This window comes from Osmerus mordax, chromosome 1 (assembly GCF_038355195.1).
Source record: "Osmerus mordax isolate fOsmMor3 chromosome 1, fOsmMor3.pri, whole genome shotgun sequence".
NCBI classification, from domain to species: domain Eukaryota; kingdom Metazoa; phylum Chordata; class Actinopteri; order Osmeriformes; family Osmeridae; genus Osmerus; species Osmerus mordax.
The window spans coordinates 20,983,142-21,007,343 of NC_090050.1; the positions used below are offsets into that span (position 1 = coordinate 20,983,142).

At 43.7% G+C, this 24,202-nt stretch overlaps 1 protein-coding gene across 2 annotated transcripts in view; it reads right to left on the reverse strand.

Annotated features, from left to right (window-relative positions):
• Positions 1-5,618: 5,618 nt before the first annotated feature.
• camk1b (calcium/calmodulin-dependent protein kinase Ib) overlaps positions 5,619-24,202 on the reverse strand; it is a 34,173-nt gene continuing 15,589 nt past the window's right edge. For both annotated transcript variants that reach the window (XM_067238981.1, XM_067238980.1), the window contains exons 3-12: positions 14,008-14,139; positions 10,868-10,942; positions 9,651-9,789; positions 8,950-9,076; positions 8,651-8,726; positions 8,348-8,460; positions 7,660-7,738; positions 7,466-7,553; positions 7,211-7,352; positions 5,619-7,015 (exon numbers count right to left, since the gene is read on the reverse strand). In XM_067238981.1, coding sequence (XP_067095082.1) covers positions 6,912-7,015; positions 7,211-7,352; positions 7,466-7,553; positions 7,660-7,738; positions 8,348-8,460; positions 8,651-8,726; positions 8,950-9,076; positions 9,651-9,789; positions 10,868-10,942; positions 14,008-14,139 — 1,075 coding nt within the window. In that variant the 3' untranslated portion in view covers positions 5,619-6,911. The remainder of the gene's footprint in view (positions 7,016-7,210; positions 7,353-7,465; positions 7,554-7,659; positions 7,739-8,347; positions 8,461-8,650; positions 8,727-8,949; positions 9,077-9,650; positions 9,790-10,867; positions 10,943-14,007; positions 14,140-24,202) is intronic.

The window sequence follows — 24,202 nt, forward strand, 5'->3', positions numbered from 1 at the left end:
AGGCGCTGTTATACAAAGTGACCCATGCTGAGCACATTTAAATGAAAGTGAACTGATCCCAGTCATTGTCAGTACAGCTTTTTATAAGTACACTTGACATTTGTAGGCATAGAGCTATGTTGACACATCTATTTTTGATATCTGATATGCATATGTATATAAAGTAGATACATAGATGTATGTGACTTTTTGTGTGTGTGCTGTTCTGCTTTTAGTTCAGTGAATGAGGAAATGCCTGCCCTGTCTGTGTACATAATGCCCTCACTAACTCAGACAACCTGTGGGCCAGGAAATCCACACTCTCTGCCAGCCTTTTTTATCCATTGTCCAAATGGAACCATTCAAAGAAAAGGTCGAATTTTAAAAAGGGCTAGACTACTGGTGTGGAAAAAACACATTCATAACTTTCTCTTCATTTTTCCATCTTTTCAATCTTTCTTTACTAGTCTTTTTGCTCACAGACATTTGGCTACACTGGTCTGTAATAATTTCCAGCAGTCGTTAAAGGCAAGGTTATCTAATGTGTTGGCAATGCAAAGAGCTACATGTTATGAGCCTGGCCAACATGAGATCGATTCTGATGGAACACAGAGTGGAGAGGGAATTCGTTTTCAACTCTTTCTCTCTGGATTTATTTTGGATCCCACTTCTGATGTCTGGGAGCATTGAGGCCAAACATTTTCTTGGGAAGAAAAGCGAAACAGAGACAAATTCATTAATGAGCAACATTTTCCATTGGGGAGCAGGCTGTTTCCCTGGTTTCTTTGGTTCCTCTGGGATCCTGGTGTTTCATGTTTCTAGACGAGGAATCCCAGGCTCCGACAGCAGATTGGAATCTGCTGGATCTTGGAGGAGCCTCGGTCTTCCATTCAGCTGGAACAGCATGGTTGTCATGCTCTAGTGATGTAGCTCCAGTGATACAGAATGCTTTCCATGAAATAAAAGGCCGTTAAAAACGGTTTGAATTCTGTTGATGGGGGTGTTTCCTTTCTTTACCCTGCTGTGACATCAGCAGCTGAGAGTCCTTTCAACCAAAATAGGTTTCTGGTTAATTGTTTTCCTGGGAAAATGCTTCACATGCAAATTCATGTTGTGGTGAACTTAAGGCAAATATCTCACAAATTCTTCTGGCAACTCTCCGATTAACAATGGTGAGTAAAAGCAAAGGTTCCCAAAAGTTGCCACAGATTTACCATTGTTGCAGAAGCTGAAGAGTTTAAATGGGGAGAGGGGTGGGGGCGGTCAACCTCAGGTCTACTGGATGCTGCCACCCCCACCAGCACCACTGTGTAGCCAGCTGAGTAAAAACATCTGAGTTTCATGTTCCACTGGGAACACACAGACTAGACAAACACTTTGAGGTGAGGTCATGATGCGAAGTGACTACAGGGTGACGAGTCTCTAACCTGGTGACTGCTGCTTTATTTGACACCTCAATCTAAATATGACATATTTATGTGAGTGAGAGCGGTCTGTGAGGTCATGACTTTACAAACATGGCCTCCATGCCCATTAAACAGGCAATGGGTGGAGCCAAAGACTCTAATTGAAAAAAAGAGATTGAGAGACATTATTGAAAGCTCCTAATCCGTGCAGTATAATACCAGTTCAGGTCTGGTTGGCACACACAGTCCACATGTGTTGATGGATACAGAGACCCGTTGCTCCCAACAATGACAGGCACATACAATAACATCCTGATGACAGCCATGTGTGCGTGTGTGTGTGTTCATTTCTCCTAACTCCTTACTTTGACATTAAGATTGAGTGAGATAACCTTGAGTGCAGTAGCCTTCTGAAACCGCTCAGTAGTGGTTCTCTGGCTTCCCAACAACACCAGGAATGAGCCCAGACTCACTTCCACTGTCACGCGCCTCATTCAGCTCACCACTTCCAATCTACATATTGCCCTTTTCCTCACTTTGTTCTTCATTGTCTCTTTAGCCTTTCTGTCCTGTGCTCCAGGCAATACAACTGTTTCTACTATGTCTGTTCCATATTGAGGGAGACCAGACAATGTGATTCATGTTGAAACCTCCAGCTGTCTATGCTGACCCCAGGAGCCCAACCCAGACAGATATGAAGAGATATTAACATGTTCATGCATTTCTGTGCTGTATCCAGGTTCTCAAGCTGTCAGTGGTCATGGAGGAAGGAAGGAGAGGTGACACAACATACAGCCAGTCATCCTTCATTTACGTTTACATTTAGTCATTTAGCAGACACTCTTATCCAGAGCGACTAACAGTAAGTACAGGGACATTCCCCCCGAGGCAAGTAGGGTGAAGTGCCTTGCCCAAGGACACAACGTCATTTTGCACAGCCGGAAATCGTACCGGCAACCTTATGATTGCTAGTCCGATTCCCTAACCGCTCAGCCATCTGACGTGAGGGACATTCAGCAGACACACAATGCATAGACAGAGAGGTTTTAATATGCCATCCATTTACAAATCTATTCAAAGTACAAATCATTGGCTTTGATGCTGAGCAACACTCCATAGTTAATATTCAACAACCCATGATGCATTGCATCCATACATAAGTACTTCAGCTCAAAAAAAGCATTTACAAAAAAGCTATACTTTGTAGTCATAAATATTCATTTAGACAACTCAACTCTTACAATTCATTCAAAAAAGCATGAACAGTACCACAACAAGTTACATTATTATTCAGTATTTTTCTCTGGGGTTTGGGTATGGTTCAGGAGAAATTAAGCACTCTCTGCACCCTTTTTGTAAAGTACGCTTTTCAGAGTAAGCCCTTCAAATTAATTTTGCATATCAAAAGTATACCTCTTCAAGTTTGGCTAAAATAATTCTAGGATGTGCAAAGAGCATAGAGAGTATAACTGTTGGTAGCTTTTTACAATTCTGTGGCTTTTAACTATTAAAGTGTTCCGCATAGAACAGTAAAATTAAATGACTTGTAAAGAATGTAAACAAGTATGTAAACTAAAGGACATCAGTATGCTATGTGGGACTCACTGGAACTGCCTTTGTCTTCATGGTGCTTCATGGTAAATAGGCCTAAATACAAAACTTCCTACCTAGCAACCAGTATAGCAACCAGGACAGTAGCTATCTCAGTAATTTAAGGTCGGCATAGCGACGGACCTGTCCTTGCATTGGAACGGCATTGTGATGTCAGATAGGACAGTATTTGGCACTAGGACAGTTCCATTGCCCCTTCCGTTGCTGTTTCTCTCTCTGAGCGTCCAATCAATTAAGTTTACCCACAAGATAGGGGAGATTCATCACATGTGCGACTCACAACAGTCCATGTTACATACACATGCTTTAAACCATAAATTATTATATATGTTTTTCACTGCATTGCTAACTTCACTGCCCAAATAAACCACAATATCCACCCAATAAGAATACTACAACATACATCAGTCTCAGAAGCATTTTATACATTTACTCACATTTGAACAGATATCACAACTTGCACGTGTGACTGTCCACATGTTTATAGGCAAGGTCTTAGTAGTACCACAACTTGAATGAGAGAACTTTAAGTATGAAAGGACGGACCTGGGAGGTGACTCCTTTCTGACATAAGGTACAGTATATCTAAGGTTAGTTTGTAATGTCTCTATGAACATCTCCTGTGTATATAGTCTGTTGCTAACCCATGGTTTCCCTCATGTTGACCTACAGTAAATCATACTAACGCTGTCTACAACTTGCCCTTTACAATGGGAAGTCTCTACTTGAAATAATTTAAATGGAGAAAACAGAAACATGAAAACAACATGAAATCAAATAGTTGAATAGACAATGCCACTGACAAATCAAACTGATTTTCACCAGGCCCACTAGTCTGCCACTCAAGTTCTTAACATCAGTCCAGTCTTGCTGGCTCGTAGCACCTTCATATCAAATGTAATTTAAGTGGACTCACTGTCTAATGATGCTGGAGATCCTCCAGTGTGAGGAAGGTACTTTCATGTTTTGTCACTATAAATATAGTGGCAGTATCACTAGTGGCAGTACTGTGGCTGACTCCAGAGCTCAGCTCAATCTAATCATATCTAGTGATATGTGCTTTAATATTTCATCATGGTATGGCAATTAATTGGGGTTATACCATGGTCTGGGTGAATACTCGATTCTGATTGGCTGCAGGGGTGTCCATTATCGGGTGATAACGGACACCTACTGCATCATTGCGGCAAAACTGTCTTTTCACCGTTCTAAATTATCCCGCTGGCTACATAGTATATGAGCCTGTACAAAGTGTCTGAAATAAGTAACCATAACAACGGGGACGGAGTCAAAGCCTCCATTTACAATTTTGAAAGACTTTAACAAGCTAACTTGTATTTACAACAATGAGTGACTTGAATATTTATTTTAACCTATTTGAACATTTTTACTTTTCTGAATGTAGTGTGTCAGTGTCACGTAACCGCTCATCTCACATCCCATTCGCTATTCACCTCGCTAGTCAATCTAGTTACTGCAGACAGGCTGCAGCCAACACGACAGTAGCAGCAACTCTACACATGGCCGATTATTTTCTTCTTAGAAATCTTGATTTTATTTGGGGACAATGACATGGCTCGATAGCTGGCTAGTCTTGTTGTTAAACATACTGTAAAATTATAATTACTGTTTGGAGAATATGTCAACTTTGATGCGATCATCTCACATCCATTTTCGATTCAACTCGCTCCACAGGCTGCGGCCGTACTGTAGCTAATGGCCGATACCTTGTTCGTGAAAATCTTGATATTGATTTTGGGACAGTGACATGGCTGGTTAGCTAGCAAATCATCTTGTCAAACATACTGTAAAATTATATTTACTGTTTGTCAACCGTACACAATGTTATTGCCTTTTAATCTTGGCAAGTGACCATGGTATAAGCGGGATAATGCCCTTCGAGGTGCGCGTCGGACGGTTCACGCCTCCGCATCGTCCATTATCAGGTGATAATGGACACCTCGTCGGGCATTATCCCTTACTTAGTTTAGCTGTTACTGGGTCAAACATTTACAACCTTTTGTGGCGGGAGAGCATCTATGACAACACACTTTGTGAGACCCCTAACAAAAAATGACTAAATAAACCACTAGAATACACTCAGTAATGGATTCATATCGACAAGCGTCACCTCTCCAACCACCATGCAGCACAAAAACACCACTGACACTGTATGATGTTTCAGTTGGTGTGCTTTGAATTCTTGTGCTTTGAAAGTTTAGTTTTATATGCTGTTTGATAACACATAAAACACATCTGTTACTGAAGTTTTCACAGATATAACATTTCTTGATAAGTATATTTACTGCTGTAAAAAAAGAGCAGCTTTAACAAACCAATTTTTTTCAGAAAACGCACAATTCCACAGGAGCAGAGGAAGGGAAGGTAGGGTCTGCTTAGGGCCTGAAAGGGAAATAGCTCAGATTTTGTCTGACCAGAATAAAGTCAAGCCAAACTAGCGGACTCTACTGTGTATATATGGATGGATGTGTGTGTGTATGAGTGTGTATGTGTAGATCAAATAGAAGGTCTGTAAATCGTTAAAATGACATATGAATAATATATGCAAAGTAAAAGACACAAAAAATTCGAATGAAATTATAAAGTGAGACAATGGCATGTACATACACATTATTTTAATTATTTTTCTCTCTATACACTTTGAATGGAGAAACAACATGAAATGGATGAAAGAATACTCCCAGGAAGAGTCAACAGGCAGGTATTAGTAATATTTACAAGTTTACATATATCCTGCTAGAAGTTAATGAATTAGTACATTTAAAATTGTTTTGTTCTAATGTCTTGTAGAGTCTAGGTCTGTCATTGTACAGTTCAACTTTATCAACACTATCATCCTTTCATTACCTCAGTTAGTCGTTATTATACGTCAACCTAAAATGTGTATGTGTGTTTTTCTCCCTGAAAGGAGAACAGTAATTCACTGGAGGAGAATGTGGAAACCAAAATATGCCCTCTATTTATCTAATATGTAGTTGCAACAACACTATATATACAAAAATGTGATGACAAAAATAAATGGTCTTCAATGTCGCATTAAGTGTATAGAGATATAAACATATATTATATTAGCAACCAGAAAATAAATCTTTGATTCTATATTTTAAAGGCACCATAGAGAAGAAATCTCTGTGCGGATTTAGTTAAATGCATCAAATGGGAGGATTTGTGGGAGGATCAAGAAAGCACTGGTTTGTTAAAAGATTAGGAAACCAAGCCGCATAATTCATGTTAAAGGTAATACTTACCATTACCTAAAAAGGTCAATTCATGTATATTCAGTATTGACCATGTACTTTGGCAGTGTTAAGATAAGTTTTGAGTTTATACACAAATTGGGTTGAAACTGTTAGCATCTGCCAATATGTACTTACACACAAGTACAGTACGAGAGCAACATAGGCCTACATGTCTGCTTTCTATATATGACGTGTTACATTTTATCGCAAAGACCGATGAAAAAATAAAATAGAAAACAGCATGTATGTGAATAAAAATTAAAAGATGCATGTTCAATTAAAAAGAATGAATGAAAACTATTCAAGTTCTTTCCCACTTTCAAAAAAACCTGTCACCCACGACTCAGCCGGGTATAGCTCCTCCCCCCTCTCATCTTTCTTTCTCCTCTTTTCATCCTCTTTAATCCCATTATCCACACTCACTCCTCATTAAAGTGCTCTGCACTGTTGGCATCATCATCATCAAGTCTTCCGTTCTCCAACCTCCCTTCCCAAACAGGATTCTTTACACGGTACCTCCCCCTGGTGGCAGGGGGTCTGGAACAGCTCGGAGCTCCCGGCCAGACTGGGGAGCTGGTTCTCCGGTGTCCGGAGGTTTAAATGTCAAAGTCATGGGTGGGTAGTTTGGCCAGATGCTGAGAAAGCTGGTCTGGGTTCAGACCAAGCTGGTGGGGTGGCAGCGGTAGGTGCAGTTGGCGAGGGGGTCCCGCTCCACTCCACCTTCTGCACTCTGGGAGCATCCCCCCTCCCCCTGAGTCTCTGAGAGAGAGAGAGAGAGAGAGAGAGAGAGAGAGAGAGAGAGAGAGAGAGAGAGAGAGAGAGAGAGAGAGAGAGAAAGAAACAGAAAGAGTTCAGTATAACATCATACCAAATGAACACCACTTCCTCCACACATTTGGTATTGCAGGGGCCATCACAGGCTTGCCCTCTGTCACCGTGACATTCTCCACATACCGGCATGTTCCGGGTGCTCCTCTGGCAGAAGCAGCTGGGCCCTGCAAGGGCTGGGCAGGGGGGTCTGGCTGGGCCCCTCCTGGCTGGTGCCAAGCTGGAGACGCCTCATGTGACGTACCACAGCCGTGGCGTTGAAGGCTTGCTGAGGGCAGAAGGCAGCGACCATGAGCATCAGGATGTTGCTGCTGTAAGTTGGGCTACACCAACATCACACCAACATCAAGCCAACATCACAGAGGCCAGGGCTTGACTCACCCTCCACTTGCTCTTGGCAAAGTTCTTCTTGATCTGTGCACTGACAGACTCATGGATGTTTTTGTCGAGGGCGGTGTCACCGGCAATCCTGAGAGTCAAGAGAGGGATGAGGTCTCTGTGTGGGAGTGTGTGTGTGTGTGTGTGTGTGGGAGTGTGTGTGTGTGTACTAAAGTCTTTTGGATGGTATTCCTCACCACGGGTGCTGCAGAGCCTGGTCACAAGTGTACCGTGATAGTGGGTCTTTTTCCATCAGGTTCTTGATAAAGTCTCTAGCTACAATGACCATAAGAACACACACAATCAGAAACCTGAAGCACAAAGAGTGGAACTTCCTGTGGTACCTTTAGCTGGCGATGCTGTGAATGTGAACGTATTCTACGTACAATAGGAGTACTGTGGTTTCAAAGATACTAGAGTGAAAGATGAGTCAAATAGAGACATGTTTTGGCCAGACTACAAACACCCAGCAAGACGCAATGTTCTATGATCTGAAGGGCTCTGATATAAGTAATGATCTGACAGTCCTTTGCAATTGCCTTGTGTCAATTGGAGGATTATGGCTGCAGAGTATATTATGGCTAATCCCATACATACACTGGCAGATTGGCAGGGGATCAAAGCAAAACAAATCTTTTCGAGGCATGTCCAATTATATGACATGACAGACAAGGAGAATTGATCTGCTAAAAGCGTATTACTCCACAGTGCTTCAGAAAGCTTTGCTGCAATCCAAGTCTATCTTAGTGTTCAGGAGAGGATCACTGTCCTCAGATTAGGTATGAAACTAGGGTCGAATGGAGGGTGATCTAGGTTTGAATGTAGGGGGGGATCTAGGGTCAGATGTAGGGGGAACTGTAATTTTAGTAGTAGCAGCTAGAGTACCTGAATCAGAGATGTCGTCCCAGTATGGAGAGTCAAACTCATACTCAGCCTTTAGGATCTGCTCAAAAAGCTTGGCATCGTTTTCATCGTAGAATGGAGGGTAGCCACATAACCTGGGGAAAAAGCAATGGCAATATGTAAAAGAATATGATAATCACTAAATATTCAAATCAACTTAATAATAAAAATGATAAATTTAAGTCAGGATGAGGCAGCCTGTGCGCTTCTGGCGTGTGTGACTGTACCTACGCCTTGGAAAACAGATACAAGCGAACAAAACTCGAGTTCAACCCTGTTACTCACAGTATGTAGGCGATGACTCCGATGGACCAGCAGTCTACAGCCTTGCTGTAAGGCTTCTGAGCCAACACTTCAGGCGCTGCCAGGGAAACATAGAGAGACAGTGTGCTCATTACCTCAATGCATGTCAGTGCAATTCAGGCCCAGAGCTGACACAACCCTGTGCAAACCATCATCAAAACACGATACACGGCCCATCTCCAAATAAAGGCGTTTATTCTTCACCCTCCATAAATTCATCTCTTCAAAGACGATGATGAGGATGATTCTAATGCATAATGGGTGTTTGGTGTCTATCTTACCCACATAGCCAGGGGTCCCACAGGCTGTGGACATGACACTGCCAGAACCCTCGATCTTAGACAGACCAAAGTCACTGATCATGATCTTGGAGTCCTCCTCCATGCTGTAGTACAGCAGGTTCTCGGGCTGAGGAAGGAAAACACATTCTAACTTCGGACTCTTTCAACAGCATGACGGCACACACAGCTAAGTGCTAAAGACACATACATGGAAAACATGCTAAAAGTGCTAAGATGCATCCGAACACTAAAACACAACCGAGCATGGATATATTTCAAACATGCACACACACACTGCAGGGAACTTTTAATCAGCAGTCCCATAACGTATTATACTTTTCGCAGTCCAATGAACAGCCTGTAAACACATTAGCCCGTGAGGAAGAAACACAATTAATGTAATTTAGATATGCGCTCTACAAGCCTCCGAGAAAACACTTGATCTAATTTTCCAAACTGCCATGTAACCCCTGACCTCCTGTCATATGATGTTAACAGACTGGGAACATTTGACTTGACATTTAAAACCTGTTTAAAATGGATTTACAACACAGTGCACGACTACATTATAGTACCCATCACATTCTGTAAGGTTTGGTCCACTCCTACCACTGCTGTATATTATGTAACATATATCATGATCCAATAACACCAGCAGGTCATCACAAAGTAAGTATGAACGTTGAGTATCGACCCTTGACCTTGAGGTCGCGGTGCACAATGCCCATGTCATGGAGGTACTTGACAGCATCCAGAATCTGCTGGATGAGTTTACTGGCATCCCTCTCTGTGTAGAAGCCCTTCTCCACGATCCGGTCAAACAGCTCTCCTCCAGACACCCTGGCAACAGACAGACAGACAGACATTTCACCCCTGCACAGGGTCTTAAAACCTGGATGTTTGTGCATTTTCTGCGACCCTGCAGTAACAGCGGAGACGTCTTTATCACCACTAGGTGGAGTCATTGCTGTATATCAGATTCTACTCCAACTGGTTATACATGGTGTTTCCAGGAACCATGCATTGATATCTATGTTAACGAGAGGCAGAATGTTCACTGTGGCTGAGCCCACATGGTGTGAAGCAGATTCCCATCACCACCAGATAACGTCATATCATGTAAGAACTCAGCAGATGCTTCTGAACAAAGCCTACCGAGGGGGATTTGAACCTGCAACCTCTAAATCGTCAGTCAAAAAGTTCTACCACTGAGCTATACCCAGATGTCAGGTTGACAGTCACTGTCATGTATGCATATAGCCATCCCTGTAGATGACAACAAAAAAGTACAAGAGAAGATGTGTATCTGATGAATTCATGAAACAGTTATTGTACCCCCAGCTGTTCTCTGGTTAAATCTGACTGGCCTTCAAGCGATGTTTCTTAAAGTGAACAACACAACAAAACCTGACCACCCACTGTTTTCTAAGGCAACAACAAAATCTCTCTCTCTCTCTCTCTCTCTCTCTCGTAATTTGCTTCTGTCTTCCTCTGTAGTGTGTTACCCTTCCCAACTCTTTCCTTGTGTCTCTCAGTCTCTCGACACTCTCTGACATTTCAGGAGCAGTGGTGGGTGTGGGGCTGTCAGGCTGCAGGTGTGAGGGCATATTCCCCAGTAGTTGTCATCAGCAGGCTGTGTGTGTGTGTGTGTGTGTAACTGGAACGGAGTGAGAATGTGTGTGCTCCTTGACGTTTCAATGGAATAAACAATAGACAAAGGCCCCTAAGCTAAGCGTGTAATTAATATAGAATGACAGTGCGTGGGAGACTACATAGGTAAGGGAGTGTCACACACGCATGCCTGCAAACACACTTTTTCTCTCTCTTTCTTTCCCTTTGTCCTGGATGTTTTCAACGTTCGGCACAGCTGGTTAGGAGAGAGGGGTACGATAAGAATCACAAAAGGCTGACTACTCACAGTTGCATGACAAGGTAGAGGTGTGATTTACTCTCAAAGATATCCTCTAGAGAGACGATGTTGGTATGTTTGATCCTACAAAACAAGAGAGAAATAGAGAGAGAGACAGAGAGCACAGATAATGCAATTAATAATGTGTTAATTGGGTAATAGGATTTTCCACATCTACAGAAGGAGAATGCCCACAGACACTGTATAATAAGTCCTGCAGTGAGAAGACTAATGCAGAGCATTAGAAACAAGGAACACAAAAACAAGAGTTTGACAATAATTACAGAAATCTCCTCTAAAGTTAGACTTTCTGTCGCTAGCGTTCTCTGAATCTATGCAGCGGCACGCAGGTCTCTAATTGGCTGAGCGGCATGTTCCGACGCCCCCCCTGAGACTGGTTGGCGTGGCGACAGGGGCGAGCAGGTGAGTCAGTGGCTCTGGAGGCGGTCCTCCACCATCAGCCTCACCATCATCGCCCACCTGAAGCACTTCACCTCACTCTCAAAGACTGTTTGCACACACACGCGCACACTAACACTTGTCATTTGATCAAATTAAAGACGGAGTTTACCACTTACACATAAACAAATGCGCAGGCACAAATGAACATACATGCAAATTCTTTCTCTCACACGCCCACACACACACACACCGCACTCCTCCTAACACAACACCCACGACAAATGGACCCACACGATTGTGACAGTGCGAGGGATAATCGTAACAACAATAGTCTGCCTGCATCTTCATTCTCTTCTCCTCTCCCTTTCCCTGGGTACTCAGTTCAGTTTGGGCCCAGAGTAAAGTTCACAGGGGAGAAGGTAGACAAGGCTAACACAGGGGAAAAGGTAGACAAGGCTAACACAGGACCAGGCGTCTCCACTGTGGCTCTCACAGCTACTCTCCACTGCACCATCACAGGCTAAGACAGGACCATTTCTTATGTATGGAGGCCGTCGTTAACATTTCATCTAATGATGAGGGAATGAATGAATGCATGAATTAATTAATTAATTAATGACAGCCAGGAAGAATTATGGACCAATGAGGATGACTTCCTTCAAAGATCATTATGCACAGATGACAACTGATATAGAACCTAGATCCTCAACACACCCATAGCCAATATACTGATGATTATGTATAGCAAATAAACTGTATATTGCTGCTGATATAGACATAAGGCAAGGCTGGCAAGTCTTTACCCAGAATCTCTGGGCAGACGGGTAACCAGTGTTCCATGAGCCACAGACAGCAGGCAGACTGGGAGGGGGGGAGGGGGTGTACACTGACGACACAAACACTCAGACACACGGCCAAACTGAGACTGGCTGACTGACATCTTTTCTGTTTTATAGCCGGTGGTTGACAGTCGAGACGTGACTAAGTGAAAGTTTGCAGAGAGACGAGACTAGCTCGATGCCTCACATCGCTGGTGATACATTTATCAAAAGCAGCAGTGGTACTAGGATGTTGCTCTTTATATGAAGCTATGTGACGCGAGTTTGAGTCATTCATTTAAGAATGTTTTCTGATTGGTTAGGAGAACCAGGTTTGTTTTGTTTGATCAGATGGGGAACATTTTCAAATGTTACAAATGGTTGATGAGTGTGTGTGTTCTTGAAAGTGCATAGTGTACGTGTGTAGGTATGTGTGCAGTGTGTACACATACTTTACAAGTGCCATAATACAAATTACACTTTTGCTGCAAGTAAAGGAACACCTAACAATTGGCATGAATCCAACCCTGGGGCGCTGGAGCAACAGGGGTAATATGGGTAAAAGTTGACTGACTCCATTAGGGATTCGCCATATTGGATGTCATAGACAGGGGGCACACCTAATGAAATGCTCCAGTACAGTAGCTGACTAATGGCTTTGTTCAGCACTGCAGAGGATAAAGTAGGACAGGTTAGCAATGCAGTTTTGTCCTTCTGACTGATTTCTTCTTTTTTTTTTATCATGTGCCAGACCACAGGCACACTGACGAGTTATTCATTTGGTCAAGCAATTGAAGGGAAGTGAAGAAAAGTTTATTAATCCCACAATCTCAGTGGGAAGTAGTGAAGGTTTCAGGCTCAGCCAACTACAATCACAGGAGAATCAGAAAAATATGTCAACAATCCAATTCCTTGGAAAGGGCCTTTCACCCGCCTTCTTGTCAGATGAGACTGGATGACTAAGCATGTTGTGTTTGGAGATGGTGAGGGGAGCCATAATGAGTGGAGGGATAGAAGAATCTCTTTCATGGGTACAGCCAGTGACGTAATGGTAACAGCTGGTTTGTGCTATCATTGAGTGAGCCATCTTGCATTGAGTAATTCAGGCATTTGAGAGTCTCACTCAAGATTTATCTCCGCCATCTGGTTTGAGAGAGGCTGTATTTTTCTTCTGGGTGGACTAGTCTGGTTCTGACCCCGTGGGAAGCGATGCAAGGACACCCTAGAAGAGTGCACACACATCTCTGTCTGTCTGTCCCTGGGTTTAAAAAAAAGACTGGGTATCATTTTTGGAGGCCGTCTAACACCTGTATCTCAGAAGAGTGGATCCTTGAGACACAGGCGGACACAAACATACCAAACTACTCAAAGTTTGAGTGACTTTGACACAAGCTTTAAACCAAGCATTTCTATGTTGTTTCTGTTGCTATTTCTGTTTCTCTTCATCCCCCCTTCTGTTTTTCTATTTTTCTCTCTATCTCTCTCTGTCCTTGTCCCTCTCTCTCGTTCTCCTTATCCCTCTGCGCCTGTTTCTCCCCCTCTCTCTCCCTCTATCTCTCACTCTCTCTGTCTTTTTCACTATCTCTCTCTCCTCCCTTCCCTCTCCATCCCCCTACCCTTACCTCTGGATGGATCTCTGTATATTGGTTAGGCCTCTGTGTCTCCTGTAACCCAGGCAACAAGGGAACTATAAATAGCCACTTTAGTTCAGTCTTTTCCGGCATGGCCAGTAATTCCCCACTTTCAAATAACGGAATTTGAACCACACTGTCATTAGTGGAATTGTTGTAGTTGGCATCAGTCTGTGTCTTTGATATCGACGTAAACGTATCAGGTAAAATCATTTCCATCTCTGAAGAAAGGTACGCAGGTAAATCTGCTCCAGCATGTGTGTGTGCGTGTGTCAGTTTGTTTAAAAGCATCACTCACTTGTGTAAAACAGCGATCTCATTCTCGATGCTGTTCTCCTTGCCCTCCAGGGCTTTCTTGGGGATGCACTTTATGGCCACCAGCCTCTGGGTCTTCTTCTCCTCTGCTAGGACCACCTCAGAGAACGCCCCCCTGGAACACAAACAGCACCGCCCGTTAGACCTCAGACATGAACCATCCATCACACATTATACACAAAACTACTCCTCCCGACAGCATTCAGCCCAGGATGTTTAACAGTAGTTTAAACCATTCCATCAATCTGAAAACCCCCAAAGTATGCAGAGGCAACAGCACTCCACACCTTTCGGAAGACAGGAAACATTAAACTCATCCTCACACTCCCTTTTTAATCTGTCCTTGAAGGAATTTGAAGACAAGCGTATACACGGTATGTTACAGATGTAATTTATAGGTTATAACAGAGTAAAACCAGGATCTGATGGGTGGCAGTCAAAGCAAATCTCTCAACCTAAACCTGAACCTTTTCAGTCCCAGCCAGAAACAGAAGGATAAGCAACATTTCACATCCTCCCGTGGACCCAAAAATCCCCCACAAAAATGGATCCGCTCCAACAGCCCATATCTCTTATTCACAGTATATTCCTGACCAATCGATACCCAGCTAGCCAGAGGAAACTCAACCAACAGCACATATGTCATATGACAGGGAGTCAGATGGCTGAGCGGTGAGGGAGTTGGGCTAGTAATCTGAAGGTTGCCAGTTCGATTCCCCAAAAAATGACGTTGTGTCCTTGGGCAAGGCACTTCACCCTACTTGCTTCGGGGGGAATGTCCCTGTACTTACTGTAAGTCGCTCTGGATAAGAGCGTCTGATAAATGACTAAATGTAAATGTAAATGTCAAGAATGTCAATGTAAATGTTAAATGTAAATGTCAGAGAAACATCTGCTGAATGCAGCTTGAAGGTAAAGGAGCTCCCCTCTCTGCCAGCTAGCAGCAGAGCCATAAGCAGCTGAGGGCAGGGTTCAGAGAGACATCTAAAACATAACAGAAAGGCTGCTTGGCACCAGGTCAGGGTCTGAGGGGAGGAGTTACGTGACTGAGAGAGCTCAGCCTGAGTGGGAATGATGGAGGACACCCCACAACACAAAATACAACTTAAATGTAAAGCAAACACGTGAAAGGTGTCATTTGACCCTTTCCAAATATTTGAAATAATGACTATTGGAACAACAAAAATGGACACGAGTACCACGCCAAAGTCTGTTTGATTCTCGTAACCCTTCAGACTGGTGCTCCCATTTGGAAGAGGTAGAATCACATTTGTAAAAAGAAGGTACTCTATTTATAACTAGAAACAGCATCAAGCACTTAACATTACAGGCCTGTGGTCACACACTGATCCTAAATGACAACAGGGCTGATTGTGCTCATAGGGTCACATGACGTCAGTGGAACGTTTTAATTGGATGCTTGTACAGAACCACCTAAGTTCTACTGAGAAAAAGTGTCTGAACTGAATCTTTTTATTTAAATGGAATCCAACTGAACAGTCAATGTGGGCTTACATACAGCTGTGAAGGAAGGGGTCACCAGGTCACATTCCTTCTGGAGTCTGGAGCCGTGGACATTCTCTATCCACCCCCAACAACACCAACTAAACTGGATAATGCAGAGGACAGGAATTTTCCTAAGTAAATGGTCTATCCTAAACAAGCACAGATGATTATCAGGGTAAAATTCTGTGCTCCAGCATTTACTCTGTGGTCGAACCAAACGAAAGAACAAACATTAGTGCCTACATGCCATTGCTATCTACATCCTCTCACATGATGCCATTAAGTCCCAAACGACTCTGGTAACTGATAAGCTACAGTTCATACGAGAACACGTTGGACTGCATTTGAATACCTGATCGGGATCTCTCATTGCTTTCAAAACAACCAAAACAACAAAAACATTCACAAGGTTTCGTACATACTGCATAGGTCATCTTAACAACCAACCTAAACTGATCAGGCAGTTTAAAAGCGACAACTCAATCAATATTTCAGAGGACGATGCCAGGTTTTAATTTATTTTGCCACCATAACGTCAGTGTTGCCCTCTGCCCCCAGTCACATGACATTGTGTGTATTCTCACGCCGGTGCACTGTGAGTGAAGGATGGAGATAATGTTGATCTCTTTTCTAGTGTTAGAGCAATAGCCCCTCCAAATGTCTGTGCACATCCCTGCTATGACCAATCCTGATCTTGGTTCTGCTACCTCCCCTCATAACCATGTTGTTGTTGTAGGGTTAAGGTGAGCCGTTTCCATGACCTTAACCCTAATTTTCGAATTTAGGGTTAGGGTTACACTTAGGGATTGGGTTATGGCTGTAACTTATCCTGGTCCTGACTCTGCAACCGCACCTGACCCTAACCCCGCTGTTGCTTCAGGCTTAAGGTCAGCCGTTTTCCTAACCCTAACCCTAATTTTCGAATTTAGGGTTAGGGTTACATTTAGGGTTTGGGTTATGGCTGTAACTTATCCTGGTCCTGACTCTGCCACCGCGCCTGACCCTAACCCCGCTGTTGCTTCAGGCTTAAGGTCAGCCGTTTTCCTAACCCTAACCCTAATTTTCGAATTTAGGGTTAGGGTTACATTTAGGGTTTGGGTTATGGCTGTAACTTATCCTGGTCCTGACTCTGCCACCGCGCCTGACCCTAACCCCGCTGTTGCTTCAGGCTTAAGGTCAGCCGTTTTCCTAACCCTAACCCTAATTTTCGAATTTAGGGTTACACTTAGGGTTTGGGTTATGGCTGTAACTTATCCTGGTCCTGACTCTGCCACCGCGCCTGACCCTAACCCCGCTGTTGCTTCAGGCTTAAGGTCAGCCGTTTTCCTAACCCTAACCCTAATTTTCGAATTTAGGGTTACACTTAGGGTTTGGGTTATGGCTGTAACTTATCCTGGTCCTGACTCTGCCACCGCGCCTGACCCTAACCCCGCTGTTGCTTCAGGCTTAAGGTCAGCCGTTTTCCTAACCCTAACCCTAATTTTCGAATTTAGGGTTACACTTAGGGTTTGGGTTATGGCTGTAACTTATCCTGGTCCTGACTCTGCCACCGCGCCTGACCCTAACCCCGCTGTTGCTTCAGGCTTAAGGTCAGCCGTTTTCCTAACCCTAACCCTAATTTTCGAATTTAGGGTTACACTTAGGGTTTGGGTTATGGCTGTAACTTATCCTGGTCCTGACTCTGCCACCGCGCCTGACCCTAACCCCGCTGTTGCTTCAGGCTTAAGGTCAGCCGTTTTCCTAACCCTAACCCTAATTTTCGAATTTAGGGTTACACTTAGGGTTTGGGTTATGGCTGTAACTTATCCTGGTCCTGACTCTGCCACCGCGCCTGACCCTAACCCCGCTGTTGCTTCAGGCTTAAGGTCAGCCGTTTTCCTAACCCTAACCCTAATTTTCGAATTTAGGGTTACACTTAGGGTTTGGGTTATGGCTGTAACTTATCCTGGTCCTGACTCTGCCACCGCGCCTGACCCTAACCCCGCTGTTGCTTCAGGCTTAAGGTCAGCCGTTTTCCTAACCCTAACCCTAATTTTCGAATTTAGGGTTACACTTAGGGTTTGGGTTATGGCTGTAACTTATCCTGGTCCTGACTCTGCCACCGCGCCTGACCCTAACCCCGCTGTTGCTTCAGGCTTAAGGTCAGCCGTTTTCCTAACCCTAACCCTAATTTTCGAATTTAGGGTTACACTTAGGGTTTGGGTTATGGCTGTAACTTATCCTGGTCCTGACTCTGCCACCGCGCCTGACCCTAACCCCGCTGTTGCTTCAGGCTTAAGGTCAGCCGTTTTCCTAACCCTAACCCTAATTTTCGAATTTAGGGTTACACTTAGGGTTTGGGTTATGGCTGTAACTTATCCTGGTCCTGACTCTGCCACCGCGCCTGACCCTAACCCCGCTGTTGCTTCAGGCTTAAGGTCAGCCGTTTTCCTAACCCTAACCCTAATTTTCGAATTTAGGGTTAGGGTTACATTTAGGGTTTGGGTTATGGCTGTAACTTATCCTGGTCCTGACTCTGCCACCGTGCCTGACCCTAACCCCGCTGTTGCTTCAGGCTTAAGGTCAGCCGTTTTCCTAACCCTAACCCTAATTTTCGAATTTAGGGTTAGGGTTACATTTAGGGTTTGGGTTATGGCTGTAACTTATCCTGGTCCTGACTCTGCCACCGCGCCTGACCCTAACCCCGCTGTTGCTTCAGGCTTAAGGTCAGCCGTTTTCCTAACCCTAACCCTAATTTTCGAATTTAGGGTTAGGGTTACATTTAGGGTTTGGGTTATGGCTGTAACTTATCCTGGTCCTGACTCTGCCACCGCGCCTGACCCTAACCCCGCTGTTGCTTCAGGCTTAAGGTCAGCCGTTTTCCTAACCCTAACCCTAATTTTCGAATTTAGGGTTACACTTAGGGTTTGGGTTATGGCTGTAACTTATCCTGGTCCTGACTCTGCCACCGCGCCTGACCCTAACCCCGCTGTTGCTTCAGGCTTAAGGTCAGCCGTTTTCCTAACCCTAACCCTAATTTTCGAATTTAGGGTTAGGGTTACATTTAGGGTTTGGGTTATGGCTGTAACTTATCCTGGTCCTGACTCTGCCACCGTGCCTGACCCTAACCCCGCTGTTGCTTCAGGCTTAAGGTCAGCCGTTTTCCTAACCCTAACCCTAATTTTCGAATTTAGGGTTAGGGTTACATTTAGGGTTTGGGTTATGGCTGTAACTTATCCTGGTCCTGACTCTGCCACCGCGCCTGACCCTAACCCCGCTGTTGCTTCAGGCTTAAGGTCAGCCGTTTTCCTAACCCTAACCCTAATTTTCGAATTTAGGGTTAGGGTTACATTTAGGGTTTGGGTTATGGCTGTAACTTATCCTGGTCCTGACTCTGCCACCGCGCCTGACCCTAACCCCGCTGTTGCTTCAGGCTTAAGGTCAGCCGTTTTCCTAACCCTAACCCTAATTTTCGAATTTAGGGTTACACTTAGGGTTTGGGTTATGGCTGTAACTTATCCTGGTCCTGACTCTGCCACCGCGCCTGACCCTAACCCCGCTGTTGCTTCAGGCTTAAGGTCAGCCGTTTTCCTAACCCTAACCCTAATTTTCGAATTTAGGGTTAGGGTTACATTTAGGGTTTGGGTTATGGCTGTAACTTATCCTGGTCCTGACTCTGCCACCGCGCCTGACCCTAACCCCGCTGTTGCTTCAGGCTTAAGGTCAGCCGTTTTCCTAACCCTAACCCTAATTTTCGAATTTAGGGTTACACTTAGGGTTTGGGTTATGGCTGTAACTTATCCTGGTCCTGACTCTGCCACCGCGCCTGACCCTAACCCCGCTGTTGCTTCAGGCTTAAGGTCAGCCGTTTTCCTAACCCTAACCCTAATTTTCGAATTTAGGGTTAGGGTTACATTTAGGGTTTGGGTTATGGCTGTAATTTATCCTGGTCCTGACTCTGCCACCGCGCCTGACCCTAACCCCGCTGTTGCTTCAGGCTTAAGGTCAGCCGTTTTCCTAACCCTAACCCTAATTTTCGAATTTAGGGTTAGGGTTACATTTAGGGTTTGGGTTATGGCTGTAATTTATCCTGGTCCTGACTCTGCCACCGCGCCTGACCCTAACCCCGCTGTTGCTTCAGGCTTAAGGTCAGCCGTTTTCCTAACCCTAACCCTAATTTTCGAATTTAGGGTTAGGGTTACATTTAGGGTTTGGGTTATGGCTGTAACTTATCCTGGTCCTGACTCTGCCACCGCGCCTGACCCTAACCCCGCTGTTGCTTCAGGCTTAAGGTCAGCTGTTTTCCTAACCCTAACCCTAATTTTCGAATTTAGGGTTACACTTAGGGTTTGGGTTATGGCTGTAACTTATCCTGGTCCTGACTCTGCCACCGCGCCTGACCCTAACCCCGCTGTTGCTTCAGTCTTAAGGTCAGCCGTTTTCCTAACCCTAACCCTAATTTTCGAATTTAGGGTTAGGGTTACACTTAGGGTTTGGGTTATGGCTGTAACTTATCCTGGTCCTAACTCTGCCACCGCGCCTGACCCTAACCCCGCTGTTGCTTCAGGCTTAAGGTCAGCCGTTTTCCTAACCCTAACCCTAATTTTCGAATTTAGGGTTAGATTCAGAGATAGGGTTATGGCTATAACTCAGGGACGTGCACAGGTACGAGCTATTGTTGCCCGGTCAACAGCCCATTTGCCCTCACAAAATGAATAAAATAAATTGTGGCTGCGTCAGTACGATAAGCCCATCCTTAGCAAACTTAAATGAAATAAAATTGCGATATTATCCAGTTCTGTGTTCATTTATTTTGCCACCATAACGTCAGTGTTGCCCTCTGCCCCCAGTCACATGACATTGTTTGTATTCTCACGCCGGTGCACTGTGAGTGAAGGATGGAGATAATGTTTATCTCTTTTCTAGTGTTAGAGCAATAGCCCCTCCAAATGTCTGTGCACGTCCCTGCTATGACCAATCCTGATCTTGGTTCTGCTACCTCCCCTCAACATAACCATGTTGTTGTTGTAGGGTTAAGGTGAGCCGTTTCCATGGCCTTAACCCTAATTTTCAAATTTAGGGTTAGACTTAGGGATTGGGTTATGGCTATAACTTATCCTGATCCTGACTCTGCTAACCCTAACCCAGGTACGAGCTATTGTTGCCCGGGCAACAGCCCATTTGCCCTGATAACATTAATAAAATAAATTGTGGCTGCATAAATACGATAAGCCCATCACTAGTAAAGTTAAATAAAATTGCGATATTATCCAGTTCTGTGTTAAGTTAGGGTTTGGTGTCACTCTGTAAAGTGAGCTTTGGCTGTGACATAGTTGAGTCAACGCCTGTGTTTACAGAGCTCATGCTAACAGGATGTGCTTATCATCACCACGGGACTGAGGTCCGGGAAGACGAGCCAGGCTGTCCTTTATGTGGTCTAAACAGCGCTCTGGGACTGCTCCTGCCCCTGTCAACACAGTCTACCATGGCAGCATCAGCTGCCCCAAAAGGAAAAAACAATGTTTACACTCTAAATTAGTTTCTGTTCAGTTCTATTCGATTTGCTACTTCCCAAAACCAGAACAGCAGCTGTTTCGGTGTCAACCTTCTGGTTAAATATACGTTCACACCAGAAGTATATTACTGTATTCAATTCTGTCTTCGATATTCTGTATTCTGTTCCTGTCTACAAAGAATGGTTTCTCAATGAGGCCTTCACAACGGCACGTATTAAAAGCCAACCCTACTGGTGCAGCTCAAGCTCAATAGGTTGAGCTCTCCAGGGGACAAGATGATGATGGCTAATGGCTATACACTGACTCAGCCATCAGTGTGTGTAGTACTGTAGTCCTGGCATCTAAACACACTATCCATGATTTCCATTTTAATGAACACATTTTTTTCACCTCCATCAGGTGTGATTCGAGTTGTGAATGTGGGTTCCAAGCTTGATGAACGTAGCAAGTGTGTGCACACAAGAGATAGGCTACGCCTAACAGCTTGTCTACAGGACAACTAAAAACAGGCCTCAGTTTCCTTAAGTTCTGAGACAGGGCAACACCGACACACACAGTATATAGTAATGCAGGGCATTGGAGCTGATGTACACATTACATTACATTTAGTCATTTAGCAGACGCTCTTATCCAGAGCAACTTACAGTAAGTACAGAGACATTCCCCCAAGGCAAGTAGGGTGAAGTGCCTTGCCCAAGGACACAACGTCAGTTGGCACGGCCTGGAATCGAACTGGCAACCTTCAGATTACTAGCCCAATCCCCTCACCGCTCAGCCACCTGACTCCCATGTACACACATCACACATACCCCAACAACTTGTAAGGGTGCTTTAAAGATATGAATCATGTGATACAGACTCAGAACATGCAAACTCTGGCTGTATCAGGGAAGTTGTAAACCTACGGGCTAAAGCTATGAACATGTTATGCAAACTTCAGTTGACCAATAGCTAGCTAGACTGTCTTCAGTCTCTACATTTCATGCAAACTCTTGTCAAGGATAAATATAAGCATATTGTGTCACATCTCGCAGTCAGGTTTCAGGAAATATCACAGTACTGAAACTGCTCTCACCAAAATAATTAGCGACCTCAGACTAAACTCTGATGCAAATAAAGTCTTTATCCTTATCCTGTTAGATCTCAGTGCAGCATTTGATACAATTGATCACGACATCCTAATCAATAGACTGGAAAAGCTTATTGGGTTCACGGATAGTGTATTGAACTGGCTGAAATCATATATCACAGGAAGGAAGTTTTATGTTAGTTTAGGTGACCATAGGTCCAAGAAACATGAGAACTGCTATGGGGTTGCTCAAGGAAGCTGCTTAGGTCCATTACTTTTTTCTCTTTATATGTTACCACTCGGAGACATAATCAGAGAACATAACATAGATTTCCATAGCTATGCGGATGACACACAACTATATATATCCACTGAACCCAACGATGCAACGGCCATCAATTCCATTACAAACTGCCTGTTGGCAATAAACAAATGGATGAATGATAACTTTCTTAAATTAAATGAAGACAAAACCGAAGTCCTACTATGTGGCCCCAAATCCAAAAGAGAGATGCTTATTAAGAATCTTGGAGGCTTAACCCCCTGTCTTAAACCAGAGGTGACGAGTCTCGGCGTAATCCTGGACTCAGATTTGAATTTCAACTCTCACATTAATAAAATGACCAAAACAGCTTTCTTTCACCTGAGGAATATAGCAAAGGTACGACCATTCATAAACCAAAATGATGCAGAGAAGTTAATTCATGCTTTTATATCCAGCCGGCTGGACTACTGTAACGCACTTTTCACTGGTCTTCCCAAGAAAACCACTGAAAGACTACAGCTCATTCAAAATTCTGCAGCTAGATTATTAACCAAAACTAAAAGGAGAGAACACATTAGTCCTGTCCTAGCTACTTTACACTGGCTCCCTGTTACCTTCAGAATTGACTTTAAGGTCCTTTTCCTCACATACAAAGCTCTACACGGACAAGGACCTAGCTACATTGCTAACTCCTTTATAAACTACACACCAGCTAGAACACTGCGATCATCAAATGCAGGCCTATTAGAGGTCACCAGAAGCAGTCATAAGAAGATTGGTGATTCGGCCTTTGTCAATTACGCCCCAAAACTATGGAACAAATTACCCATAAATATTAGGGAAGCTAACACTCTAGACATTTTTAAAAGACAGCTTAAAACCTACCTTTTTACCGAAGCATTTAAGTAATTTTATCTCAAAATGGTTTTCCTACTTTTTAAAGTTGTTTTCTCTCTTAAACAGAGATCTTATTGGGATTTTTATTATTGTTTGAATTATTTATCACTTGTATTATTGTTTTTATTGATTTTATGTAAAGCACCTTGAGCTACAATTCTTGTATGAAATGTGCTATATAAATAAAGTCTTACTTACTTACTTACTTACATCTAAAACCCACATTTAAAGCCACCTATATAATAGCATGCTTCTCTGAGTGAGTCCCTGGACAATGTACTGCAGCTGCTTATCTTTCTGCAAACCACCTCTCTGTGTTCTCCAAAACCACTTTCATAAAGATATATTTCAAATGATAGCAGTATCTGATCTTACATTAAAAAAGTATTCATTTTTCAGGCAAGTATCCAGCGACATACAAAAAGTGCATGTAGTAAATCCAGCAGATAATGCAGGATCATAAGTGCACAGTTCTGACAGTAAAACAGTGGTTAGGGCCAGGGAATACTCATACCCATCCTGACAACACACCTAGTAAAAGGGCATTTTCCTCAGACAGAGCAAAAGCATTTGAGTGATCTATCAAACCATTCAGATCCATATGTGACATTAAGGAAAATATGTCAGAACATTCTCCCTAGCTGCGAACTGTGCTTAAAATAAAGACATGGTGATGCTTAGCTTCCGTCGCTAACAGCAACCCCCTGCGAGAGTGGTGCTCTCTCTCTCTCTCTATTTTAATGACTTTGCAGCACATCAAAGGAATTCAAAGTCTAATGCACACACACGCACACACACACAGCAAACATCTGCGCACACAAAGTACACACAAAGTACACACATAGTTGCACAGCAAACAAGCCTACTTACACCCTCAAAACCCACACAACACTACAGCAAACACACACTCAGTAACACACACAGACTAATGACAGCACACTCTCAG